The sequence below is a fragment of the Amia ocellicauda genome, chromosome 6 (assembly GCF_036373705.1).
Source record: "Amia ocellicauda isolate fAmiCal2 chromosome 6, fAmiCal2.hap1, whole genome shotgun sequence".
Classification (NCBI taxonomy): domain Eukaryota; kingdom Metazoa; phylum Chordata; class Actinopteri; order Amiiformes; family Amiidae; genus Amia; species Amia ocellicauda.
The window spans coordinates 27685980-27713407 of record NC_089855.1 but is presented as its reverse complement, the minus strand read 5'-3'; the positions used below and the strand labels follow the sequence as shown (position 1 = coordinate 27713407).

The 27428-nt window shown below is 38.9% G+C and overlaps 1 protein-coding gene across 1 annotated transcript; it reads right to left on the bottom strand.

The window, feature by feature from the left end:
• On the bottom strand, positions 1 to 25668 carry LOC136751271 (ras-related protein Rap-2a). Its single transcript, XM_066706735.1, has 2 exons — positions 24607 to 25668; positions 1 to 2861 (listed from the first exon to the last, which is right to left on the bottom strand). The coding sequence occupies exons 1-2, from the start codon at positions 24918 to 24920 to the stop codon at positions 2624 to 2626; spliced, it is 552 nt and encodes a 183-aa protein (XP_066562832.1). The 5' UTR covers positions 24921 to 25668; the 3' UTR covers positions 1 to 2623.
• Between the last annotated feature and the right edge of the window lie 1760 nt (positions 25669 to 27428).

Here is a 27428-nt window from a genome sequence, read left to right as displayed (position 1 = left end):
TAGCTTTTAATATTTTTTAATTAGTTCAATATCAATAGCTTCATAAACAGATAGTGGTGCCACACAACAATACCTGTAGAAGTGAAAAAATGGGAAGTTAATAAAATAAGGGACTCTTATCAATACAGATGGGCATATGTGAGCTAAGGAACAGGTCTCAGTACTTTTCTGCGACCTCACGCACATCTCTTACCAGCATAAATGAGAAACAACCCACAATATAGACATAGTGGCCTTATGTACTGCCACGTAATACTTGCAAAGAAAAAACACAGACTACATTATTTTCTCGCTTTTTTTTTTTTTATTATTATCATTATTGTTATTTCAGTCTTTAGATACCACTGCAATATGTCCTTGACATGAAGGGGGGAAATGTGTGATTTGTACTTATTTTAACTTGGCATCAAACATCTTCTGAGTCATACACAGTAATAGAAATTGGACACGAAGCAAGATGTACTAAGGTAGAAAATGAATGTTGGATAATGGCATTTCACATTGTGTTGATATAATGTCCTGGGGGTGGTATCCGTGACTGGAAGTAAATTGTTTGGTCCCAAGTTAAAATTGCTTTGTATTTTCCCATATTCTGACAGTTGCAGAAAAGTCCTATTTCTTAAAGGAAAAGACATGTATAGAGCAAAAGAAATAATAATAATAAAAATAAAAACAAATCCAAAAAACAAAAACAGAGAGAAACTGTATGCCCGTATTCCAAGTTTAACAACTTGCTCCAGGCACCAAAAAAGAAAAAGTCCTGTTAGTATTTATTTTTCATAAAACTATAGTGTGTTTCCCTCTGTGGTTTAGCATTATAAATGGCTCAATAAAGCACAGAAACACAAAAATGTTTTGCATGAGTTCCTTTGAGATTTCTCCAACATTCAGCCCCTCCCCCCTGAAAAGGTGAGGGGGAAAAAAAGACTGTACTGTAGAAGTAATGCCTTTTTTACACAAGAGCTGTAACACTGGTTGAAAGTAGCAGAGTTGTGTTGTAGACGTCATTTTCTGTTTTGTTTTTTTTCTTTCGAGTGTGTAGGTGCTTAACAAACAGTGTCACAAATCATCAGTGGGAGTGGAAAGGGAGCTGGAGGTGGGAGAGTAAATGTCCACATAAAAATATAAAATATACTATGAGAATGGTAAGAAGATTTTTTCTTTTTTATTCCCCCATGCCAACATAGATGTGTCATTCACACAACCTCCATTTCCTGAGGTCTGGGTCAGGCCTAAGTGGGTTCTGTTTGCGGACTTGACTGTTTAAAAATCGCTAGGAGTGAGGTCCTCTTGTCATTAACTAGACATGCATATGGTCAACGATTCCACTACGAAGTGCTGCGCGGTGTCTTACGAACAGTTAGCACCTTCCAAAATATTTACAGAGATTTGCAGCTATATTTATTATTATGATGAATTTATTATGATCATCAACACCACCACAAGCACCGCCATCGTCACCCTAATTATAATATATATTTTTTTCAATTGTAATTATTGAGAACGGATGAAGAGCAACGGGATTTGACCAAATCTTCGCCGGCCTGCGAGGCTTTTCTTCCGTCGAAGCTCAGCTGGCACTACCATAGCTGCGACACTTCTCCCGACGTTGATCGGAAAACGGAAAATCTAATAACGGAAAGTACGGCCGCCAGGAATTCTGCTTCGCTTGATGACAACCCCGTTAACATCCAGCCCTGTATAAGAGGCACAGGCGTACTGGAAAAACGCATCTCTTTCCGTCTGAGGAAAACCCCATTGGCAAAAGTGTTCAGGTGCAAAAATGGCAAGTCTGCAAAATGCTTCGCCTTCTCGACACTCTTTTTGTCAAAGCGCAGTGGTGTTGGGGGAAAAAAACAACCTGTAAACAAAACACATGCCTGCGATCTCTAGACGGGGGGAGAATATTAAATAAAACAAAATAAAAACAGGTTTACAATGGAAACCCTGACCATTCTTGCGTGCCCCTTGCTTCAAAAAACAAATACGGAAACCTTCTTTTGTTGGCCTCCGATGTTCCTTCTGCAATGACTGAAAAGCCTTTCAGCTTGTTAGGTGGGGTCTCCTTTCCTGCACAGAAACCGGGTCCACAAATCAATTTCTCATCAATGTTTCAACAAGGAGATCACAGGGATAATTTTTTTCTTCTCCTTGGTTTGTAGAGTAGAAATCGGCTTCTCTGACAGGGTGACACCGGACACTGCTCTCCAACGAACAAGAAAAGGTTCACTTAAAAAATAAAACTACTCCCCCCCCCAAAAAAAACAAACCAGACAACAGAACCAAAAGTAACAATTCGCTCCACAATCCCACACCTTCATTCCACAGAAACTACTTTTACAATTTCCTCGAGGCTCAAAGTGTCTTGAGCAGAAAAGATGAAAGACAAGTGCTGCTGATCCATTGTTAGGCATTCCCTCTCCTGTGGTTTGTTTCAATTCCCTCAACTGTAGTCTTTTGTTAGTTTCTCTTCCCCCCCCATTTTCTTTTACTTCCTCATCACCATTTTAAGACTGGTTATAAGCATCAAAACGTAGACCCCCCTCCCCACCCACCATTTACCTTGTGTTGCTCAGAGGTTTATATTTTGCTGCCTCCCCCCACCCTTCCTCTGCCCTCCCCACTATTGTATATTGCACGAGGAGCAGCAGGGGTCGTCCTTGTCTGGCTGGGCTGCGTAGTCCATCTGACGTACTATCTCGGCAAACAGTTCGTCCACCATGGTTTTGCTCTTGGCTGAGGTCTCCATGAAGGGGCAGCCCCACTCCTCGGCCAGCGCCTGGCCCTCCCCGGATGACACCTCCCTCTCACTCTCCAGGTCCACCTTGTTGCCAACCAGGATCACGGGCACCTTCTCATACCTGCCAAGGACACAAACACAAAGACCGTCAACTCCCAGGCAGGACACAGAATTACTACATAAAGTGGAGACGAGGTTCTCAGGTTTCGAAGCACGTCTGCTGACTATATTTTGAGTCATCCGCACAGAGAGGTGTGTGTGGAAAGCACTGCTGCCTGTACCGTCTCATCAGTGCAATCTGTACAACAGCCTGACCTCACATAACCTGAAATGGATCAAACTTTTCTGCAAAGGTCATCTTTTCAGTGTCCCATAATTGTTCTCCTAATACATGCTGTGACCATCAGAGTCTTTATCGGCCCAAAATGTTGATGCCGTCAGTAAAATCTCATGTTAGGACAAATACAGACATCATCGCTTACTGAAAATTAACATTGCTTACATCAATACCAATAATATTTTTTTCCCCCCTGTCAGTGAACAGTTTCTCTCATTTCCCTTCTTCTGGTACATTAGAATTGTCCCTGGTTATGTTTTTGCTAGTTTTTGCTACAGTGGGTAGGGCATACACCTGATAATACATAATATCTGTATGCAGCCCTTGCTCTGAAGTTATGGTCGGCATTCAAAGAAATTGGAGAATAAAAGGCTTGCCAAAGTTTGAGAAGTTCTTATTTTATTTTAATATGGGTGTAGCAAACGTGAAAGCATAAGTTAATATGCTACACCATGAATCACTACAGACTGCATGACAGGGATGAAAATGCATGCCAAAAATGTTCTTGGCAGATGTAAGACAGGGAATAATTTTTGCACGACAGAATTATATTAAAATAATAATAAAAAAAAATCTAATTCAGTTGTATTTTTTCTTGCATCTTTGCATTAATGTATATTCAGCGATATGCACACTTTTATTGCAAAACAATACAAAGATGTTTGAGGAGTCAACATACAGAAGGTAACTGATTTGTCAAGTCATTTTACATCTTAACAAAATAAAAAAACAAAAGTTATTAGATAATGTCCAAAGACTTGCTTAGAAGGGAAGTCACATTTCTTTTCAAACGGTCTGCTACAGAGCACAATTGTAAGACCATTCTGAAATTAACTGGATAAACCTAGGAAGAAACTAAACATATGAAATTATAAAGTTCGGGGTCAAATATTGTGCAAGAGAATGAAACTCATAGAAAGTCGTGTTGTTAGCATCTGATACCCTGCTCTGACTCTGACATGGTGCTGCGGTCTCCCGAGAGGATGTGTGTATGTAGGCTAAAAGTCAGAGAGTAGCACAGAGCTCAAGTTGCTTTTATAGTTGCATTAAGAGAGATAATGAAAATTAACAAATATATTCCCAAAACTCCTTTAAAATCAATGGAAATATATGGTCTCTTCTACTACTAAACTAAAGGGGTGCAACCTGTAATAAGTTACCTTTATCTTATACTGGAGTAGATCCAACACTTTAACTTTCAGTACTTAGACAAACAAACAAACAGGAAATAAATGACAAGCATCCCAGAAAATTAGATGGGAATGATATTTTGTGCTTATTATGGGATTATTTTAACTGTTTAGACACTCCATTGCTGAATCTGCACGTTGAGATGTGCAAGTTACACTTGACAAAAAGCAACAGTTAACTTGAGGTTTCTGATTATACTTATTCTGTATCATTATTCTGGGACTCGGTATTCTTTTTATCGTCCGAAGCAGGTGACTAAACTAGCCCCAGTACGCAGTTAAAAAAAACACCACCACAACAAAGAGCACCGCTGTGCACTTTCAGATCAGCCTGTTCTTTTCACACTGAAAATGAACAGGAGACCTAATGCATTGTAGGAGGGACTGATGCAACACTCACTGATAACAACGTGGCAGAATCCTGTGCCACTTCAAGACCACCCAAACCCAGCAGCACATGGCAAATTGTGCAGAGTTCCCTTGGGCAATCTTAGCTACAGTTAGTAATGACTCAACCCAGATCAGAAATGGCAATGTCCAATATGTTAGGATCCTTCAAGTTCCTTCCTTCAAGCTGCTGTGTTTGGACAATCTAGACTACAGGAGGCCAGCCAGCTGTTATGGGCTCAAGAACCTTTTTTCGCTTAAGACTGTTCATTAGATGGGATGTTACATGGGTTGTTCTCTGGAAAAACCACCTGATCAAGGTATACCCATATCTCCTTAAGCCGATTTATATTTTCTGTACATGGTCATAAATACTTTGTTCACAGCATCCCTTTTTCATCACCAAATACATACTGCTTATTCATCACTTCCCAAGTAAACTAAATAAGTACTTTCATGTCTTCTGGTGTTAAATAGAAATTGCCTCAATGCACAAATCTGCCTTTTAAATAAAACATTACAATAAAATACAGAAAAAAAGAAAGCTGATATGGTTTCCATAACACCAAGCACTGTTGAGGTTTTAAACCTGGTAAAAATCCAAAAGCCACAGATGATGCAACGATACATCCAGGAAAAAAACAAAAAGACAACAAGTTATTCATTAATATTTGTTGAGATTGCATACAAATGACACCAACTTCCCTGGCTCATGGGACATACCTCGGATGCCCATCATGCACAGGGTTCAGTAAGTTCCCAACAGGGAAGGGGATTGGGGGGTGCCTATCCGATTGATCAGTGCCCAAAAGACCTATTGAGACAACTAGATGTCTGGTCCCCGCAAATCTAGCGAGGATCAAACAGGAGTCTTGTCAAAGGCTGGACTGTTAATTTATGAAAAAACACACATTTACTGTTTGTGGATAAATGACAAAATCTGACAGCTTTTTCCTCATGAGGGTAGAAAGACACACAAGGTAACCTACAGGACGTCATTGATGAGCCAAGGTTGCTAGAGAATTATTAATATCCTGCTTTACTGCACCACAGCATCCCTCAAGAGTACCATTAGGTGAATACCACAGCAGTATAAGGAAAGCACAGCTAAACTAAAAATAAAAGGAGTTCACTTTGATCTATTCTTAAATATAAAGAGTGAACTTTAATCCTCGCTTCATCGAGATGTTTCCATACGTTGAAAAAGCACTGGGATTAAAACGGCAGACATCTGAAGTGAACTGGGGATGTGCAAGATAGCAATTCTGATCGAAGACAGAGCACACAAATATAGAACTATACATGACAAAGATAAATACATGAAGGTCCTGACATTTTTTCAAATGTAGGGTGTCTGGAAGGCACTGCATTCCAGATTTCTTCACTGCGAGTTTATAAAGTTACATAAAGCATTTGGATATATTTCCTTTACTTTCACTTCTTTAAATTTGTTGACTTTCCTTAAATAAGAAACGGCAATAATAATCGTAATAGTGATATTATTTAAGGTAACTGGCTTTGTCCTACAATTTCAACTGCTTTCATTTTAATTATCTTTTTATTCTTTATTCTTTTATTCTTTATTCTATCCATATGTTCTTCAGCAAAATATTTCTTCTCTGCAGCAGTCCACTCTAAAAACTTGACATACATTTCTTCACAAGAGATTCAATAAGGCAGTTTAAAGAGTACGTGCTGTGCTCTGTACTAAAACCATGCAAATCTATTCTCTAGATTAAAATGTCTTATGTGGCCGTGCATCAGATACCCTTGCACTTGAAGAATGTAGTAATTTTGACTCTGCTAGCTGGGCTTTCTTTTCCGGAGCAATTTTTTTTACCCTCCCGCCACCATTATTTTTCAAGTACCAAAATAATTTCAGTCATTCCAATAAATACTAAATGTCTTGGTTGAAAGAGAAACTGTGAGAGGAATCTTTTTCCATGTCCTGAAGACAGAGCTCCAGACAGGTTACTCACAAATAGAAGGGGGGTATTTCTTCTCAGAGCACCGTGCATACATTACAGCAGTGTGAGAGCACCAGGCAAGAACTGGGAGATTTATTAAAAATCAACATTGCTTTCAGTGGCACTGGCTATTTTTGTGAATCTGGATTTATGTTGCATGTGCAAAAAAAATATACACCCCAAGAAAAGGATGTCTGGGATATGAACGATCACAGGCAGGGTTATTCCGGATGGCCGCATCTTGTGTCTGCCAGCCAGAGTATATATTCTGAGAAGATCTTTGCCATGAACCTCCCAATACACTGCTGTTATTTAAGCAGGGAGACAGGTGCGTGGTGTTTAATAACACGATCACTGAAGTGATCCATTACAGCAGTGTTTTCACATCAGAGGGAGAGAATTATATAAAGTCATCAAAGGACTCCAATTACTCCAGCTGGGTGGCACGTCTGCTTAAGTGAACAGACAAACAATACTTCCAGGAGAAAAATGAAATGGCAAGTAGATCGGAGTTTGAAAAGAGGAGTTTAGGAAATGCAATCAGGAAATGCAACTGAAAATAACCAGTTATTTTGCAAATGAATGCAGTTCAATAGAGCTGGATGGGAACAGAGAGGATGAACTAAATTTTCAAGAATATGCAATTTTTAGATGTCTCAGTGGACGGTCATAATATGATACCACATAATGACCTGTGTCCATCAGTGTAGTGCTGGTGGAATAGCTTGCAGGTCACAAAAGCAGAGACTAATCAGGATTTACACGTGTAATGTGAATAGATGGGCTTTCAGGTACAGGAAGATCATACAGTTGAGATAGCAGGCTGTTATTATTATTTGCTACTATTTCATGGTGACTATTTCAGAGACTTACCAGTGCAGATACTTGTGAAAAAAAATCTATTTCACAATTATGTTAAACAAAATTGACTAATTTGAAAACATATATTTTTAGGGTTATATACAGTGCCTTGTGAAAGTATTCACCCCCCATGGCATTTTTCCAAATTTGTTGCCTTACAACCTGGAATTTAAATTAATTTTTTGGGGGGTTGTATCATTTGATTTAAACAACATGCCTACCACTTTCAAGATGTAAAATATTTATTTTGAAACAAACAAGAAATAAGACAAAAAAACAGAAAACTTGAGTGTGCATAACTATTCACCCCCCCCCAAAGTCAATACTTTGTAGAGCCAACTTTAGCACCAATTACAGCTGCAAGTCTCTTGGGGTATTTCTCTATAAGCTTGGCACATCTGGCCAATGGGATTTTCACTCATTCTTCAAGGTAAAACTGCTCCAGCTCCTTCAAGTTGGATAGGTTCTGCTGGTGTACAGCAATCTTTAAGTCACACCACAGATTCTCAATTGGATTGAGGTCTGGGCTTTGACTAGGCCATCCCAAGACATTTTAATGTTTCCCCTTAAACCACTCGAGTGTTGCTTTAGCAGTATGCTTAGGGTCATTGTCCTGCTGGAGACCTCCGTCCCAGTCTCAAATCTCTGGAAGACTGAAACAGGTTTCCCTCAAGAATTTCCCTGTATTTACCGCCATCCATCATTCCGTCAATTCTGACCTGTTTCCCAGTCCCTGCCGGTGAAAAACATCCCCACAGCATGATGCTATTCTGCTAGGGATGGTGTTCTCGGGGTGATGAGTGCTCTCTGTGTGAAGTTACATTACAGGTTGTAATGCAACAAAATTGGAAAAATGCCAAGGGGAGTGAATACTTTCGCAAGGCACTGTACCTCGTGGATATTTTTTTAACACTAGTTTAAAATCTGCACAATGCATTTGTTGGATTCTGAAATATTTCACCAGCATGGAAAGGTAGACGAGAAGAGAAAATAAAAATCGGCTGACACTTAATAAATCATCTACTGAAATAAATTCATATACTCCAATATGGCTTGAAAATGTATTGCCTCTCTCTCTCTCTCTCTCTCTCTCTCTCTATTTACATCTACTCCCAGTATTTATGAATATCTCAGAGGTGTGAGTGTCAGCTCCAGCATGGCTCGTATACTCGTCCTGAAACCTTCAGACTCAGTGCACTTCAGTGGAAAGCTCCTGGGGAGAACAGGAGATGTGAAATCTGACAAAGGGTTCAAGAAAAACAACTCACAAGCCTTTATTCTCATGGCTTCACCCTTTGTCTAAATGCAGCCAGTCTGGGGGATATTGATTGCTCTTGTGGATTCCATGCATTCTTAAAAACAGAAACAAAATCTGTTGTTTTGGATGTTATTTAAATCACGGAAGCTGACATATCTAGATTTATCTATATATAAATACCTAGGATTGAAAGGGGGGAGTTTAACAAAGAAATGTAAAATAAAACAAATAAAAAACATGTCAATATAGAATGGATTACATTTACAGCATATGTTATCTTTAGTATTGGTATTTAAGTTATTTCAGTAGTGGAAGAAACCTTTTCTACCATTTTTGCTCATGTGCAAAGGATCCAAACATATGGCATCCACAGCAGCAAAGTGATAATCTATAATAAACTCATTGAAGGTACAATTTAATTATTTGAATGAATAAGTAGAGAAAAAACGCACACTAGGAAAATCGTCTAGAAACTGAAACAGTATTCCTTTGCACTAGTCACCAGCGATCAACAGGTTGAACCTTGACTTACTGGGCATGTCTCGGAGCTCGGTTTAGTGTTAGTTAATTACAGCATGCTCCCAAGCAGGGCGCTATTCCTGGACGAAGAGCAGGGTTGTGGCCCTTCACTTCGCTGGCATACTGTGTGCTTGTCTGTCAGCATCCCCCCTGTCCTCCATGTGCGAAGACACGGCCAAGATGACTGAAATTAGAGGTTTAGCTTCCACAGCCATTCGTGCATGGAAATGCATACGGTTACAGAATCTGAAATCAAACCGTTTGTGAACAGTATAGCATGGTGGTGCACTGGCAGTATAGGGTTTTGCTATATGGATTTGTTTTCATTCTAAACATATTTACTAAATCAGGTGCTACACTGATCAGATACAAAGATTAACATTTTCTGGCTGCTCATGATAGGATGCAATATTGCAGAATTTAATCCATGGAAACTTCTTTCCAAATGTAAGCTGCCAAATTACAATTAAATCTGAACGGATCTGACACAAATTCAAGACGCATAGGGTGATGTGATTTTTCATTAACAAAAGTTCCTAAAATTCATTCAGTGCCTAAGGTAACAAAAGCTCACTCTTGTGGTTTGTTTCAGGAGCAAATAATAGATCTGTGCAAACAATTTATATTCCATAGGCGATAAAGCCCAATATGGGGGATCTATATTTAGTGCTATAGGACGGAGATGTTTTCATGGACTCTCCAATCACAGAAAAAGTTTGGTATTTTGCAAACAATGTCACAAAGGTCTTGCATAAAATGGAGGCATTTGCACTCTTCACATTAGCAAGAGTCTGCACTGCCCCCCACCAGTAACCACATAGGCATTGGTATACATGTACACAACATATTCTTAGGAAAATATTATTTATAACTCCAAGACAGAATTAGCATTTTTACCTCTATATTACTGTTGCCCAGCTAGGAGTTCTAGGAAGGATTTACTACCCAGGCTGTGATGAAGATAGGAGCAAGTCAGTCAAGGTCAAGATGTGGCAGGGACTAAATACATCGAGGACAAGGGATTTCAGCTCATTTAGAAGGAAATGAGCGAGGCTGCTATCTTACATTGCAGTCTGTGGAGGAAAATATTCTACATTCAGGGTCAGGCATTTAAGAGATCCTCTCATTAAAAACGTAGGCAAAAAGATCTCTATTATACTAGTCCTATTGTACAAGGTTCCCTCTGCGATTTTCATTCTCCTAGTTTCCTTTAGTTAATTATTTCCATGAGATTGACAGTTTAATGCCATCTGAAGCACCAGAACACATTACTTTGGGCAATTACAATTTAAGAAAGCACTAAACAAAGGAATAGTAAAGTCAAAACACAAGTAGCTTGTGATTGTTACAAAACCTCATAAATAAACAAATAGTACACAATTATAAGTACATGCAGATTGTTCAATTTCCTAGCAGTCCTAGCACATCTGACCTCACAAATGGCGTAAATTGCGATCCTGACAAGGGCTTTGAATCGACATGTGCTAAGACTGGAAAGCAACAGGTGTTTTGCTAGTAGTATTCCTTAAAAGATTGTGATTTCTAAAATGATGCTGTGATCTCGGCTATTACACGACATAGATAATTGACTACGATCTTTATTTATGATTGAAGCAATCATTTTAAACCAATCATTAAATACAATCTCAAATATTTGATTAGTAAATGAAATCAACAAAATTAAATGCAGAAGAAAAAAACAAAACAAAAATCTAATAGAAAGGAGTCAAACACATTCCTTTACTTCATTATAAAGGCAGAAGTCACTAAAATGTTTCATGTCTTCACTTACAAATGCCATGACCCCATAGTCTGCCATACTTCCATTGTATTTTCACTTCCATTGTTAAGTAACACAGCTAGAAGAATGTCTCTGCGAAACATTGCCACACTAGTTCTATTGTATAATGAAGAGGCATTGTGCAGAAAAACATAAAAGCTTTTCCTAAGCATGATTAGCAGATCCACAGATAAACACTGTACCTCATTTGCCGACAGCTGTTTCCAATAACATTTACATTCTGCCAAATAATGCTTTAATAAAACATTAACTGCATATTATGAGTGCACAGTGGTAAATATTTACCATCTTAAACAGGGATATACTCAGCAGTAACTAGTGTATCCCAGAGGTCTAAGGAAAGAAACACTAAATAAAAACAAACAGACAGAGAAAGATGCATTTCCAGTTCCAATCCCAAAAAGCAAGAATACATCACGGAACATAACCAGATGTGACAGGACAGCTGTTTGTGTTCTTCTGTTATTCTACATTATGTTGCGATTAGGCGGGATCCCTGCCTACTGAGAGCGGATCAGAACGTTTTCCACCGCGATGGCTCGGCCAAATTCCAGGAATAAAGCCACCGTCACAAGCTTGGAAGAACTGAGCAGTGTTCAGTGTGGATTTACAAAACATGTTCTCATTCTTCATAATGGAAATTGATGCTTGTCAGCTTTATGTCCGATTACCTCTTATTTGAGCTGTTCAGCACGAGGAAGTTTCGGTACTAAATGATGCTGGCAAGTCTGTTGCATCTGCCAATTTAACTGAGGCATTTAGAGAGCTGTCAGCAAGACTGACAACAGAACATGCCTTTATGATAAAGGGTGAGGTTTAATAGAAGACAAATAAGAAGAAGCCAAAAAAATAAGTGTTCTAATAGTTTTTTTTTTTTTTTAATTAGAAGGCAGTGCACTCCGGTACATACCTTGTGAAACATATCTTAACCCTACTCTCATTATTTGTCCCCTACAGGTTAACAAACAGGAAACAAACACCAACCACATACTCTTTTCTATTTTTTCTAAGTCACAATGCAGATACATGGTAGGTGTTGTGCATACATACTGCATGCACACGGACAGATACATATCAATGCAGTGCTTCTCAGTGATGTTCTCCAGAATGCTTATAATGTACGTGGAACCCATCACTCACCGATGGTACCTTTAGCTGACACAGGCTTCTCAATAATTCATTCAAACACACAGCATCTGGTATGTACAACATCAGGCCCTCTTCAAAAGTTGGTATCCTTTTGATAAACTGCTTTGTACATTTTCAGCTCCTAGCGGGGCTCATACATTCGACTACATTTGTTTTTATAGGAAGGAAAATAAAAAATAAAAAAAATCCATACACATAAATGCTGCAAAAAGCATTTGTAAACACAGTTACCCTAATTGGCATTTACTGAAACAGCAACGGTAGCAGCGTATCTACCCGAGTGTCTCGATAAAACCCCAAAATTTCCCCAGGCTTGACTCACTAAGAACAAACAATTGTGGGGCTGCAGACTGCTCAGCTGTACAGGAAATGTCTCAGCTGGTTCCTGCTAGAACAGCAGTGACTCCTCTCCTGGATTATTTTTATATCCATTCAGCATTCACTTTCCATTCACGACTGTATTCGAACAGGCCTCCTGCAGTACAAACGGCTGAAAACATCGCTCAAGCACAATCAGCCAGCTAGTGCATGGTGCCTCTCCCAGTTAACACTTTCTGGTGCCAGAAGATTAATATTGTTGCAAAATATATTTAATTTAAATAAAAATATGGTGAAATCTAGGTTTTACAGTAGTCTAATAACTGTAGCTATTATTCACAGACAAATGGATTAAAAAAGAAACTGTCCTTCATTCAATAAAATGCATCTTGTAAGTATATTGATATAACTATTGATCTGTAGCAATACAGATTACACAACTAAATGTACTACAGCTACAAAAGCAGATATATTCAGACAAACCAATTCAATACTTGAAACCGGACTCCAACTGTCTGGACTGCAAATGTCAGATACTGTTCAGCAGCCTGAAGTGTAGGACTGACGGAAGCAGCACACAACCAACTCCAGACAACTGTGAACACGGTTCTTATAATGGCGAGTCCCTCAGAACAGGGCTGTAATAAAACTAAACAGCATATAATTGTAATCATGTCAAGGAAAACAGTTACAGTGGGATCTGCCAACAGACATGTTAATTGGTTTGTTTCTTCAATTTACTGTACCAAACCCTAACGTTATATCTGTAGACCATTTTCAAGTAGCTGGAACCTATGGAATTTACTGTCAAGGAAAAAAGTGAACAACAGAAATATAAAACAAGTCCTACAATACCATTCTGTTTGCTTCTAGTGAAAATGTCCATTTTAAATATACAGAAATCAAAGGAGATTTTACAAATAAATATTTGGACATGTACTGATAATCTGGTCAATGGTCAAACTCTCTGGCAATGGTCTCTGGCAAATAACTTCTCCGTTTATTATAAAGCACATTCCTTAATGAAAAATCTGCACAGCAAATCAGTGTTTGACTGTCAAATCAACGCTGCCACATTTTCGAAAAACATTTCACAACACACCCCTGAGTTTGATGTAACCCACATTGTTACATTAAATTGCCAAATCTTTATTGAATTGTGAAATTCAGTTTTTACTGGTGGGAAAAAACCTAGCAAAACAACAAGCAGAAAGTCCCTAAGGACATTTAAAAAAATACTTGGCCTAACTGTTATGCAGTATGGGGTGGAAAAAAAAAACAAATAATAATTATTCAGGACAATTGAGAAACAAGGTATTATTAAACAGTATACATTGTAAATGTGCTGGAAGAACAGCATCTGTGAAATCTGCAGTATTCTTCCTAAACACCTAGGCAGTCATTATCTGCAGCCAATTCATCAGTGCAAAATACACATCTTGCCATTATCACACATGATAATATTCAGGGGATGGTATTTATAACTTATTTTAATACACATCATGGAGAGTCAATGCATTGCTCTTTGAAAGCTCCATCAATCAATATTTATTTTATTCAGCTTAAAATGCCTCATTGTCTTTGATGTGTAAAACAAATAAATAAAAAGATTTAACAATAATAACCAAGACAAATGCACAATTATGTAGATCTATGGTAAGGTTCATTGCTTCTGGTCAAGTCACGTGGACAGTGCCTATAAATGAACACTTGTAATCTGAACTCCACCAGGGTGACTTCTGGCTGCTCAAATGTGATGTCAAGACGATGAATCAATTGAATAAAAGACACCTCCCACTCAACATATTAAAAACCAGACACACACAGAAGATAGCACAAGTATAATGCAGGATTTACAGCAAGATTTTACCAAGACAAAGCCGGCATTCTCCTCCCACTCGCGAAAGAGTGAGGCGCTCTGCTCCTATAACTGCAGGTGCTGTGCTAGCAGACTGGAAGGGTTTCTCTCTAAACATTCTTGTTAGGACTGTGGTATTTGTCTGTGCCAAGAAATTAATGAATTCAGTTCAGACACTGGATATAAAAATAAAATAGCATAATTTAAGAAACTTTAGGAAGGCGCAGAAACAATGCTAAAGGATGGATTAACATTTATTCTCTAAACATCAGGGACTTTCCAAGGCATTAGTTTGCATACTCAATTGCACATTTGTAAATACAGCAGCTCAAAGTTACTTAAAGTGTTTAAATATACTTTACATTAATTACTATTTATTCTAGTTCAATTCTAAAGCAAAATAGTCTGACAATAAAAAAGAAATAGCAGGGAGGGTTGCAAGGGGGAAAAAACTATGAGAATAACAAGAGAGATGAGCACTATCAATTCTGTGTCACTTTGAATGACTTCTGGCAGAAATACACAAATTTAGAAAGATAAACGGTTCAACCCAAAGATGCTGAGACCACAGGAAAAATTCCTCAATTCAGTACAGCTTTAAATAATTACCACACCAATCCCCATTCCCATGTGCACAGAGGTTTCATTTCTCCTACTTGGAAAACTCTATTGAACAGATGCAAACAAAAGTTAAGGGAGATCTATATTTTTATCTTCTTCTCCCAGTAACTTTCTGTTGAAAATATGCTGCGAAGGCAAGCAGATTCACACCAGGCACATGCTGTGTTTCCGGTCTACCTGTACAAACTAACTGCTGTCCATCTGTGATGGGAAGTTTAATAAGGATGAGTGTATCAATCACTAAAGCCAAAATACACACCTAAATAGCGGTGGAAGGAGGATATGAGAATCATGATTCAATACATGGACCAACAAAAAACACAAAAATAAATCTAATATAATCCCTGGATGTTTGCATGAAAGCTATAAATTCATGACAAGGTTATTCTACAAAATAATAAAAAATAAATAGGCTAGATCTTGATAATTCTTTCAATAAAGATGTGAGATTTATGGGTGTGTTTACTGGGTTTTCAACACCGGAGACAAATGATAATTTTTATTTTTTTAATTTCCAGTATAATATTCTCCAGAGCTAAAGAAAACTTTTTTTTAAGAGGCAAGTTAAACTGTTTTGTACTTACTGTACACACCTTTGATTACCTATCCTATACACTATTATTTTCTCTCTCTCTACATTGTGTTCAAATTCATTGTGAACCTGTGCGATGACAATTTAGTTTCTATTTTTTTTTCCCATTCCTCCTGTCCATTTGACAAACTTCAAACGAGAGAACATGCCGCACACTGTTGGTGTGACTGTGAGCTCATACTGCGACTGTACACTCCACACAGTAAAGTTGCACAACTGTTGCTGGCATGCTAGTCCACATCTTTTGCATGGCGTCACTCCCCTCCCTCTCTGCCTGCATCCGTATGCACTTGCGTTATTCCCCCATCGCTCCATCTGTTTCTGCTCATGAGAATCATGTTTTTAAATTAATTCCCTTTGTCCTTTCCAATTTGTCCCTGGTTTTGAATGTTGCAGCTCTGCCTGGGCTGGTCATGGTACAGCTACTTTCAGTGTCAGCATGTTGTTCAAAGACAACAGACAAAGGAATACATCTTTGAAAGGGTTCCCAAGTGGGCCATGGGGTAGAAGGCTCCAATCTCAGTAAGGGACCTAGATGTTGCCATTTCAAATCAGGCTTTACCTTTAGTTTGACTGTGGGCAGTTCAAAATGTCCAACTTCCTGTCAGTGCCTGAAGCAGCTGGAGTATCCTTGCCTAGCTATGCACCTACAGACCTACAGCCTCATGGTGGTTGGCTTCCACCAAGTCTGGCCACTATCAAGAACGTTGGTGTCCGTCCTCTGCACAGCACGAAAAGCCATTTTTGCATGTCAGAGGATGCTTTGAGATTTCAGTTGTATTAGGCTGCTGCCAGTGTTGGAGCAGTGAGTGATTTTAATGTAATTACCGATTTGAAGTCAGGTAGCAAAACAAGTGCTGTTTATGTATTAGAAAATAGACCTTGTTGTTCCCTACTTGTGATTTAATAGGGAAATATGACACATTTTGAAACCCCAGAACTTCAATGAAAATCTGAGTAAACCCCACCCGCCTACCTCAAACAATAAAAGAAACAAGCACATGGAAACAACTCATGGCCTAGTTATATGCAACAGGTGAAAAAAGCTTTTAATTCAGTGCTTGCTTTCTCCTTTTTGAAGTCACTAGGGAAATGATTTTACTTTGTCGGTTATAGATTTTCTTCACTTCCAATAAAACAGAACCAAATAAGTGATGGAAATTGAATTTGGAAGATGTCTTTTAACATCCCATTACTATCTCGGTTTAATTATATCACTTAATAGGCACCAAAATAACAAAAAATGAGAAATTAGCAGGATTAAACAAAATATTCCATATGATTAAACACAAATAGCACGTGGTTAAAGAATTAGGATTTTATTTGTGAAAGTGTTTTAACAGCCGAGATAAACCAGAATGAGAAGTAAACTCATTTGTTACATCTGTGACTAGGAATAAACAAATTTACTTGCAGAAAGCCAAGTTGGTAAGCAGTAGTACAACTGTGCATTATCAAGATATTCGCATTTGGTTATTTTAATACCACATGAAGCTTATGCATTTTGTTGATAGGACAGCATGATTTATTTGCATGTAAGTGCACAAAGTAAAAACATTCTTGAAGCATGAATAGGTTCCTATTCATGTAACAAAAAAATGTGAAATGAGAGCAGTTATGAATAAGAAAATAAACTGAAAGGTTTAGTAATAAGACAAGGTACACTGTGGTACCCAAACATAGACCTGCATCATCTAACTGGATGTATTCCAGACCAGCTTTATTACAATTTCATAGATCTTGTGATCTCTGAAGTGAAGGTAAATGCATACAACTACAAAAACACATACTTGACCATTGTCCATTTTTTTGACGAGGAAACACTTGGGGTAGGAAGTACAGCTGTGAACAGTGAGGGTTGGACTTGCACCAAACTTGCATTTCTTTCATATTACACAATAGCGTTTCATACGACAGATAAAGCATCAGCCTGAGCAGGGTGGAGACGGCAGGATGACTTCACTTTGTCACTTTCCAGCAGGGAGGGACACACCAAGACAGACAGGGACACACACACACAACACAGGGACAGACACACACACCTCTACCAGTCTTCATTTCCTGTCCTCACGCAGTACTGGCCTCCTGTCAGGAAGCCTCACCTAAACAACACAAACTGCTGCTGAACAGAGAACTCATAAATCCACTACCAGCCCGTGGCAGCTAATCAGTTCCACTCCCCCCACCGATTATTAATAATCGGCCTTGACACCAGAGCTTGATGCTGATACAGCATGACAGCATACAAAATGAGACCGACACACAAGGATGCTTTGGACGGGCGAGGATGTAAAGTGGCATGTCACACGGCAACAGCCCATCTCATCAACAGGGCAACGAGCAAATTGCATTTCAGGTAACACACACATCCACCTTCCTCCCACAGTGGGCCCTGCTTCACACCTGATGACTAATGCAAAAATCCACCAGCCCTTCTTAGCACAAACAGCTCAGTAAGGGGGTGAGGTGGTTGGTGTCTATGACGGGTATGACCTGCCCAATCTTTGATCACCATCAGAAATCCATTGATAAAACTGAACCCTCAAATTTGCATGAGCAGCTCAGCAGATAGTGGTGATTGCGGAGGTCTTGCTCAAAGCAGCAGCATATTGCCTGTCAGATGTTTGGTGGGGAGAACAGTAAGGCATTTTGTGTTTTGCCGTTATACATTATCAAAGACTGGCATTGTGATCATCATGCCCGTCGGAGTCAGCATGATACTTTTATGACCCCCCCCCCACACACACACCGGCCCTCTGCCCTCTCCCAGGCAGGCTATAACTGCGCTGGCATGATATGCAATTCTCAACAGGATTGTGGGCCACAAGAACATTATAACTGAACTGAGGTGAATTTTACAGTCTTTTAATCTTTCCTACAGACTTTTACACATACGCACGCGCACACATGCTTGGTAAAGGTAAATACCTTGCACCTGGTGTTGATCTACAGGAGAGCCTAAAGCTCATAAAACCTGATATTTTAAAGGGAACATTAGCTGCCATGTGCAGGATTAAATAAAATCGATTCTTGGCATAAGAAGAATAGGACTGAGATCTGGAAAAGTCTTTGCCACCATTTTCTAATAGAACAGAATCATAACAACCAAAAACTTCATTATGCAACCCAAGTGCATGGTCTATAACACACACACAAACTTCCATATTATAACGTCACATAATTAGATAAATGTGATGAAAGTATGCCAATAATGCTCCTGCTCGAATCTCCCACACAGTAAATTGTAGTCAGGTTGCCAGCACTGGTGTCTTAATGCAGCAACACTTTCTTAGGGCACTGGTTTAAAAGAGAAACCCCTGTGTGCTGCATGAAGCCGCTAAGAGCAGCCGGCCAGCACATGGGTTCCCATTGGAAGACAAAGCCAGCACAGCAGAGGACCTGGGTCTTCTAACTCCAGTGGCTGGACCCATAGCATACCTTTCCCTTTTTTTTCACATTTTTATATGAAGCCCCAATTCAATGTTGGGAGGGAGGTTAACATCCAAAAGGCAACAACAATGTGCAGAATGCATAAAAGTAGTAGTATTGTTTTTAATCTTGTCTAAACCAAAGTCTTAGTCAAAAAATGAGCATTTCGCCTTCAAATAAAATCTGATTAAAAGTGTTTAAGTTATTCTTTTCGCAAAGCAAAGCAAATAAATTGAAGAAAAACGGTGTATAGAGATTTGCCGATTATCATGCTGTGAATTAATTTCCCATACAATTTGCATTACAAAGCAAAGCAGGTATTTCTTGAATGTTACAATTTCTTTGCATAGTCTATCTAAGGTATTTAGCCTAATTGATATATATATATATATATATATATATATATATATATATATATTTTAGCTCAGGAACCAAAATATGTAATTCTTGAGTATCTAGTTTTAAGAGACTGTATTCATATAATATTTTCAATCCAAAGTCTTTCTAAAAAGCTTTTTTTGGTTTTGTTTTGAAAACAAATAGGTCACTCTGATGATCATACTGGCATGTCACCAATTTTGTTCAAAAATGTATGTAGAGTGGTATCCATGAGAAATTGAAAAATACAATTCTCTCAGCCTATTAGGCCCAAGTTTGAATATGAGTCCCCATTTGGAGGTTAATGCTTTCCCACCTTCACTTCTACTGCACTTTATGAATTGAAGCCAGAAAAGTAACATTAGGCTAAATTTTAAACACACACACACACATATATATAAATTGTATTTTTAAGTCAAATTAAGTTTCCATAACGCATTACAAAATGTTTTTTGTTATTTTTTTTTAAACAAAGGACACAAAAATAACAATAGGTGATTTTACATTTTCTGTGACAAATAGGGAGGTCTTAAACCAGGTTAGACTTTTCCATTTTAGAGCTAAAATACAGATCAAGATCATATACCGAATACTTTGGATTAATCTATGCTTCTCTGTGCTGAAAGCAAACAGCAGATATAACATTCACTTTAGGTAATATAAAGCTTTCCAAATGGGATTGTAAATAAAAATAACAACCCAATGCATTTAGACAGTCTATTCATTTTTACCAGTTCATAGCAGAAACTGGTTGACATTTGAACAAAGAAACAAAAAAACTAATATAACTAATATGAACACTTCTAAACATTGTCCAAGAAATGGAGGGCAAGGGATTGGTAGTGAAAGATTTTAGTCAAAGAATGTGAACTTAAAAAAAAAAAAATTATATATATTTATATTTATAAAAATAATACTTATTTTTTTAAACAACTTGCCAATTTCGGGTTCCTTGGAGTTCAGCCTATTTCAGATACAATGGCTTTATTTGCAATTAAAGAGGTGAAAAGGCATGCAAGTTTCTTATGTGAGAATATGGAGTTGCTTTATGGGAATATATAAAAGACTTCAATAAAAAAAAAAAAAAAAAAAATCTGATTTCGATTACATATCTTTCCAAGGATTCAAAATGTAAAATTTCAAAACGGGCAAGGATTCATTTAATTGAACTACAGATTATAAGTCTTTATTTACAGCACACACATGAAAGTAACATGGGGATTATCTCACAATGAAATGCATTATTGTACTCCTACCTACATTAAGGAAAAGGGTGTGTAGGTGCCAAAATGGAGAAAAGTCAGCAAAAGGGTAAAATACATTGATTTTGTACATACAGATTTGGACAAAATTAAGAGACCACTGCAAATTGTTCTTAAATCAGCATCTCTACATGTATGGCAGTCCTTCTATTCCTTTCATATTGTGATTTGGAATTTGGGAGAAATATTGTCAGTAGTTTACAGAATTAAAAAAAAATGTTAATTTTACCCAAACACATATCTATAACCAGTAAAACCAGAGCAACTGATAATTTTGCAGTAGTCTCTTAATTTTTTCCAGAGCTGTGTGTTACACATTCATAATTGTATTTAAATTATTATTATTTATTTCTTGGCAGATGCCCTTATGGAGGGCGTCTGCCAAAAAATAAATAATAATAATTTAAAAGTATTTGTTTTAAAGTGTATAATACATTAAAGAATAAAACAATGGCAAATGACAGACCAAATGACAGAACCTATTCCAACTGTGGTAAATACACAAGGGATGCTTTTAAAGTCCGCTTTGAGTGATATACGATTACGTTTTAAAATCAAAAAACAAAAACTGAATCACTATCAGGCCTGTTACATGTAGGACAGATTGCATGTTGTCTTAGTGCAAGCAGGATTTCAGCTATAGTCAAAAGCTGAGAAACTAATATGCTATCCCAACACCATGCAGAGTTAGTGTTACATAAAGCAAATGCCATGAAGAAAACGCTTCAATTTCACAAGTCCAAAAAATACCACTACTGCAGACAATTTTTTAATTTAGTTTGAAAGGGTCATTACACTAATAAAGGAAAGAAAGCGAGAGAAAAGATCAGACTTTATTTAGGATCTAAAAATGGATAGTGTGTGAAGTACTTTCCTTCTTCCTCTAGTCTGCATTTTTGGAGGCGCAAAATGGATTCACTTTCTCACATCTGTTTGCACATATACCTGATTACCTCATTCTAAAATCCTCCTCCCATTATGTGATTGGCAAAAGAGAAATGTGGATTTAGGTTACCATACTACTAAACCAACAACATCAACAACAACAAAAAAGGTATTGCATTAGATTCTGGCAAGTGAGAAAGTCTGAGGGGAGATGAGCCACTTGAGGGCTGATTCCCCGATTGAGAATATGCTGTCTCAATGCTCTCAAGATTCACACAGACGGCATACGACGCACAATACTGTGGACAAGGCTGTTCGTGACATCCCGTACCCGTCCCATTCATCTCATGAAAATATATTCCCTGACCACTTTAGTGGAAGTCATTCTGACCTCCACTCACTTCTGCCAAGGCAGGGCTCCCTCAAAGGAGAGGAACTTTACAAAGCTCTAAAGGAATGGGTAGTTTGCATCAATTTCTCTCCTTGGAACAATTAAACAAGCAGGCACTAATGGCTTAGCAGTAGATGGAAGTGGCTTGTCTTACACAGCTGTCTGTATTGACAAGAGTCTTCCTCTGTGATGGCAGGGTGGATCTGGGTGCATGTGGTACAGCATTATTTTCGCACGTGTTTTTGTTAAAGACTACTAATGAGCCGAGATGTTGGAAGGTAAGTAGTGCATCTTGAAGAGCATCAGGACAATTGTGCCTCACACAGCTAGAGACCTCGTGCAGCTCATTGGCACTACCTACATGGTAACTGACCCTATCCGAACTACACTCATAAAATAAAGTATTAACTTTGAAAACCTGTGCTGCTGAAGACTGTTCTGTCTCTGCAGATCTCTCATCTTCTTCCTTTAAATAAATCCATACTTTTTCTCCCAAGGAAACTTGAATTTCAGGGCACTTCTCTAATATACTAGACACCCCTAATGGATGTCAAGGCTTCTTGTAGAGGCTGCCCACAGCAGCAGAAGCTTGAGAAGATGAGGAGACAGCAAGCTTGTATATCTGCCTCCCAGACCAGCACCAGTGGGCAGGTAACGAATCGCCTAATTCCAGGGTCTTTTAAAGGCAAGAATACTGAATACATCAACTCCATAACGAGCGGCTTCAATGGCGTCACACTATACTGAATTGGGGACAACCTATCACAGAAACACAGGCTACCTAAAGCAGTCTGACCAACAAAACATCCACAGCTGTCAAAGGACACGACAAATACAGGTTCGAAAAGATGATATAACACCTAAAACAGGACAACTTCTCATGAATTCAAGAACTTGTCATGATATACACATCCATGTTGGCTGTACACCATTTTTTTAAGTCTATTTCCTACTTGTTGTCCTATAAATTGCAATTTGTTTGATAATCGACTAGGGCCTACTTTTTCCATTCCTGAAAGTGTTTATGTAATTACGTTATTCAACCCCTGCTCACAAAATTCAATACTGTTGCAATTGCATCAAGCAAAGGCATTAAAAACATGCATAGTTCTCTGATCCAAAACTTTAAATGAAATGAAGGAACTGATCCTCACACTGGTGCTTACATGCTAACCTGCAAAATACGAACACACTGAAGTATCTTAAACAAACACTGACAGCACAGTACAGAGCACAGAAAGTCTGTAGTTTCTATAATGCAGGGGTCTCTAGCCCATATCCTGGGGAGGGACACTGTGCTCTGGTTTTCAGCAAGTCACCCATAAAACTCAAAAAAGACACCATTGCTCTAAAAGGTGGTCAGTGACGAGCTTCTGGAAAGAAAAATACATACATAAATAGGCTAACTCTTTCGTTTTGGTGTACAGCGACTGTGGCGAGATCTTAATCTGAGAGTGCACCCTTATGAAGTACAGAAACATCCGCAGCAAACATAGAAAATTACTTTTCTACTTAGATCAAATCTGTTTGTGCATTTCAGTTTTCCGATTTGACATGAGCGTAACTAAAACTATAAGAAAGGCATGTACTAGTCATTCAATACAACATATCAGGGCTGGTGTGCCTTGGTTGTACATCCAAGCTCTTAATGAACGCATACGTCACAAACATTTACAAATGACCGATTAAACTGGAAGACTGAATACCAGTAGATGGGGAGCCTCTCAGGCGTAAACAACATAATTTTCAGAGTTCAGGTGTTCACCCATTAAGACAATACAGAGCATATAGCAGTATTAATGCACAACTAGGGAATTGCTGCGGAAATCTGACAACATGGCAAAATAAGTCTCGACACTGTAACTTGACCTTTCAACACCATCCCCTGTTCCAGAATGGGTGTGAGATGGCTGTGTAGGGCTACTTCTGTGCAGTCACTTTTTAGGAATTAAACAGACAGTAGGCCTGGCGTGGCAAATCTATGTGGCATACAACACGAAAGGCACACATGTGTTCTGTAAAGCAAAATAAAGCATGCACTATATTGATTTTAAAAGTTCATCACATAATCATTCAAGAAGCTGCTCCAGCCTAATATTTTCATGTGAAAATACTTATTTTGATATTCACACCTTAAGGGGCCATTTAGTGTATTCCAATACTGCTTAGGCCCAATTTTCTTATTCCACAGTGCTTTGCCTTAACTCTAGCGTATATTTGGACAAGCTCTGTGGAGGCAGCTTCCAGGAATTGTAACAAGCCACTGTCCAAGAACAATGACCACCGATAGCAGGCAAATGGCCAGTCTTTTGAAACTTTACATACAAAATAAACATCACGCTGACAGCAAATGCTAAAAGGGTGGACAGCAAAGCAAACACACACACAACCACATTTAAAAACTGGGAAACAGTTATTTTATGAATAGGTTTGCAATCAACTACTCAGGGAACTCACCTTTACTAGTGATCACAGGCATGTATAAACATATATAAAGGGAACACTGACATTTAGAACTATTGGAATGCAACATTTTAGATTCTATTCTTTTCTGGTTCTATGGAACTAGAACCCATTCCATGAACTCGTCAAAAGGGTATTTACCCATCACACCTTCCACCTGGAGCTAGTTAGCACGTTTTTATTGCGGTGACATGCGTTACCTTTTCACCCTGATGATCTGATCCCTCATTGGTTTAATGTCCTGGAAGCTCTGCTGGTTCACAAGGCTGTAGACCAAGATGAACCCCTGCCCATTTTTGATGTACAGATCCCTCATAGAGGCGAACTGCTCCGTGCCGGCGGTGTCAAGGATCTCCAGCACAGAAGGCGACGAGTCCACCTCGATTTCCTTGCGGTAAAAATCTTCGATGGTCGGGTCATACTTCTCTATAAAGGTCCCGGTTACAAACTGTACAGTCAAGGCGGACTTCCCGACCCCACCGCTCCCGAGGACCACCACTTTATACTCGCGCATTGCTTCCTAAATTAATTAAGAACTGGAGGTGGGTGGGTGGGGGGGGATAGAGATATAGAGCTACCAAAAAAGCGATCAGTCTGATATTGACATTGAGACTGAAATAAAATGCACAAATACACCCAATTAAAACTTGCGCTCCATCTCCCTGTGCAGAACAATTAAAATAAATAGATCCTGTGTGTAGCTGTATATGGGAGCACAAAGAGTAGCCGCCTCCAGCTGGAGTTCATGGCAAAAAAAAGACCAAATAAAAAAAGAAATAAGCTGCCAATGACAGATCGCGTTAGACTGCAATGTCCAAAAAGGCTCCAAAGCAAAGCCGGAGGTTCTTGCAATGAAAAACTTGCACTTTTGCATTGGCTTAGCTAACCATTTCTAAAAAGCATGATAAAAACAAAACTTGCTAAAGCGAGGACGCTCCCAGCAAAAAAAAAAGAAAAGAAAAAAAGAAAAAGAAAAACCCAGAGAAAGACACCCCGCCCGGGCCTTCGCTTGGGGGCTTGAGGAAAACGAGGCGAAATAAAGGTGCCTTCAAAAGTAAATCAAACAAGTTCAGCCTCTGTGCTTCTTTCTCATCCTGTCTTTCATCTCTCCCCGTCTCCACTCTCACACCAATGCATTCCCGGCCGCCATACTCTCGGGTGGAGACCCACCGCCGCGTAACCAACCAGTCTCCTCTCCGGCTTCCGTAGCAGGCAGAAGGCCGGCCTGGCCCCGCATGACGGATGGACGCGCTACCCAATGGCCGGCTCGATCCTGCCTAAGCCTCGCCCACGGCGCCGTCGCTTGTACGCCAGTGTCAACCCGGTGGGCAGGATTTCCGTCGGTGTATTTTGCGCTGCCCCGATTGGCGGGTCCACATCGTGACGACAAGGGGAGCGGCGGCCAATCGGCGGGCCCGCTGCGGGATGTGTATCCAAGAGGAGCCGAGATGCGCTGGATGCTGTTGCTATGGTAACGCGACCTCCTGCGTCGCCGCGGTACCTGAAATAGAAACCCGGGATGGATGCTGTGCTGTCGCAGTGGCAGGAGCAGGACTGAGGGCTGGCACTTGATTTGTTTCGGAAGTCTCTTCCTTTTGTTTCTCACACGCCATGCAGTTGAGGCTGACTCCAAGGTAAACGGCTTTTGTAACTTGTAAAACCAGGCATCTCAACGCATACATATACATCGTGCATTGATGGTGGCCTGTGCAGCAACGGAATAGCCTCTGGTGCCTTGTTATAGTTTCAATATCATTTAACAGTACTTATGCATCTTCAAATGACATCCACAGAACGTCTCTGAAAATCTCCAAAGACCTAATTAGTGTAGCTGTCGTCTACGTTTTACCATCTGGATGCATATGCTATGCTTTGTGAGAGTCACTAGGCTACTGCAAACTCATTATATCAGTTACTGTCGGGAAGAGGCTAATTTGCAGCCAGTGTAGTTTCTTGCACTGGGAGCTGCTCACATCAGGAATGCATTGGCGTTAAATGCACCGAGAGATTTGAACATTGGCACGGAGTCTCATTTCGCATTATTGTGCTCTTGTAGTTAGCGAATAGTCACTGAAGAAAATCAATAGATGCATTAGATAGTAATATGTAATATGATTCAGATAAATATTAAAACAACAACAATAATAATTGATTTTGCATTACATGTATTTAAATATGCCTATTAATAATTTGGAAGCCCATAACAAATCGATTGTTGTCCATATTAAGTTAGCCTAGTGTATACTATATATAGGCTACATATATATATATATATATATATATATATATATATATATATATATATATATAATTACAGTTATAATGCACATTCCATTCAGCAGAAAAAAAGCAGGGGACTTTATATGAGAAGTACCCAAGTGTCCACCAGGAGTCAGATACTGGTCAGTCAGTGTCAGTGACTTTTTTTTTAGTGGTTATATTCAGATTTCTTATAAAGCGACCACATCAACCTAAAATAACATATTCTTCAGACTGAAATATTGCAACCCCAAACCTCTGCTGTTCCAGATCGCACCACTAGAGTGTACTTTTGTAACTTAACTGTGGGATGTATTTGAAGATAACTTTTGGCAAGGAAGTGTAAGATGGAAGTAGATGACATTCATGTATCTTCATTAACTGTAGAACCTAGCCCAATAAGTAGGCTTTACATGTCAGCTCAGCTTTCTACACCTATAAATAAATAGTAAAGGTTTATTGACTGTACATAAGCTTGTGATTATTTATTTTTAAACATTTTTCCAACAATACACAGTAAACTCACCACTTAGACATTGAGGCAAACACTGCTAGGTTATTTGATAATGTAAATCTCTCACAGTCACAGTCTCACAGTCAAAATACTACGAACAATTACTCAGTGAACAAAATGAAGCCTCTTTATTTAATATCCCTTAGCAACCTCTCACATTCCGGAGCAGAACTATGAATGATTTATAAATATGCAGAAGCATCTGTCTCAACTCCTACACTACAAAGCTGCACTCTAGCAATGCCTGCT

Coding starts and splice junctions, on each gene's coding strand:
- LOC136751271 (XM_066706735.1), bottom strand. CDS start 24,920: ATGCGCGAGTATAAAGTGGTGGTCCTCGGGAGCGGTGGGGTCGGGAAG. Junction 2,862..24,606: donor CAGATCATCAGGGTGAAAAG/GTAACGCATGTC, acceptor TGTCCTTGGCAG/GTATGAGAAGGTGCCCGTGA.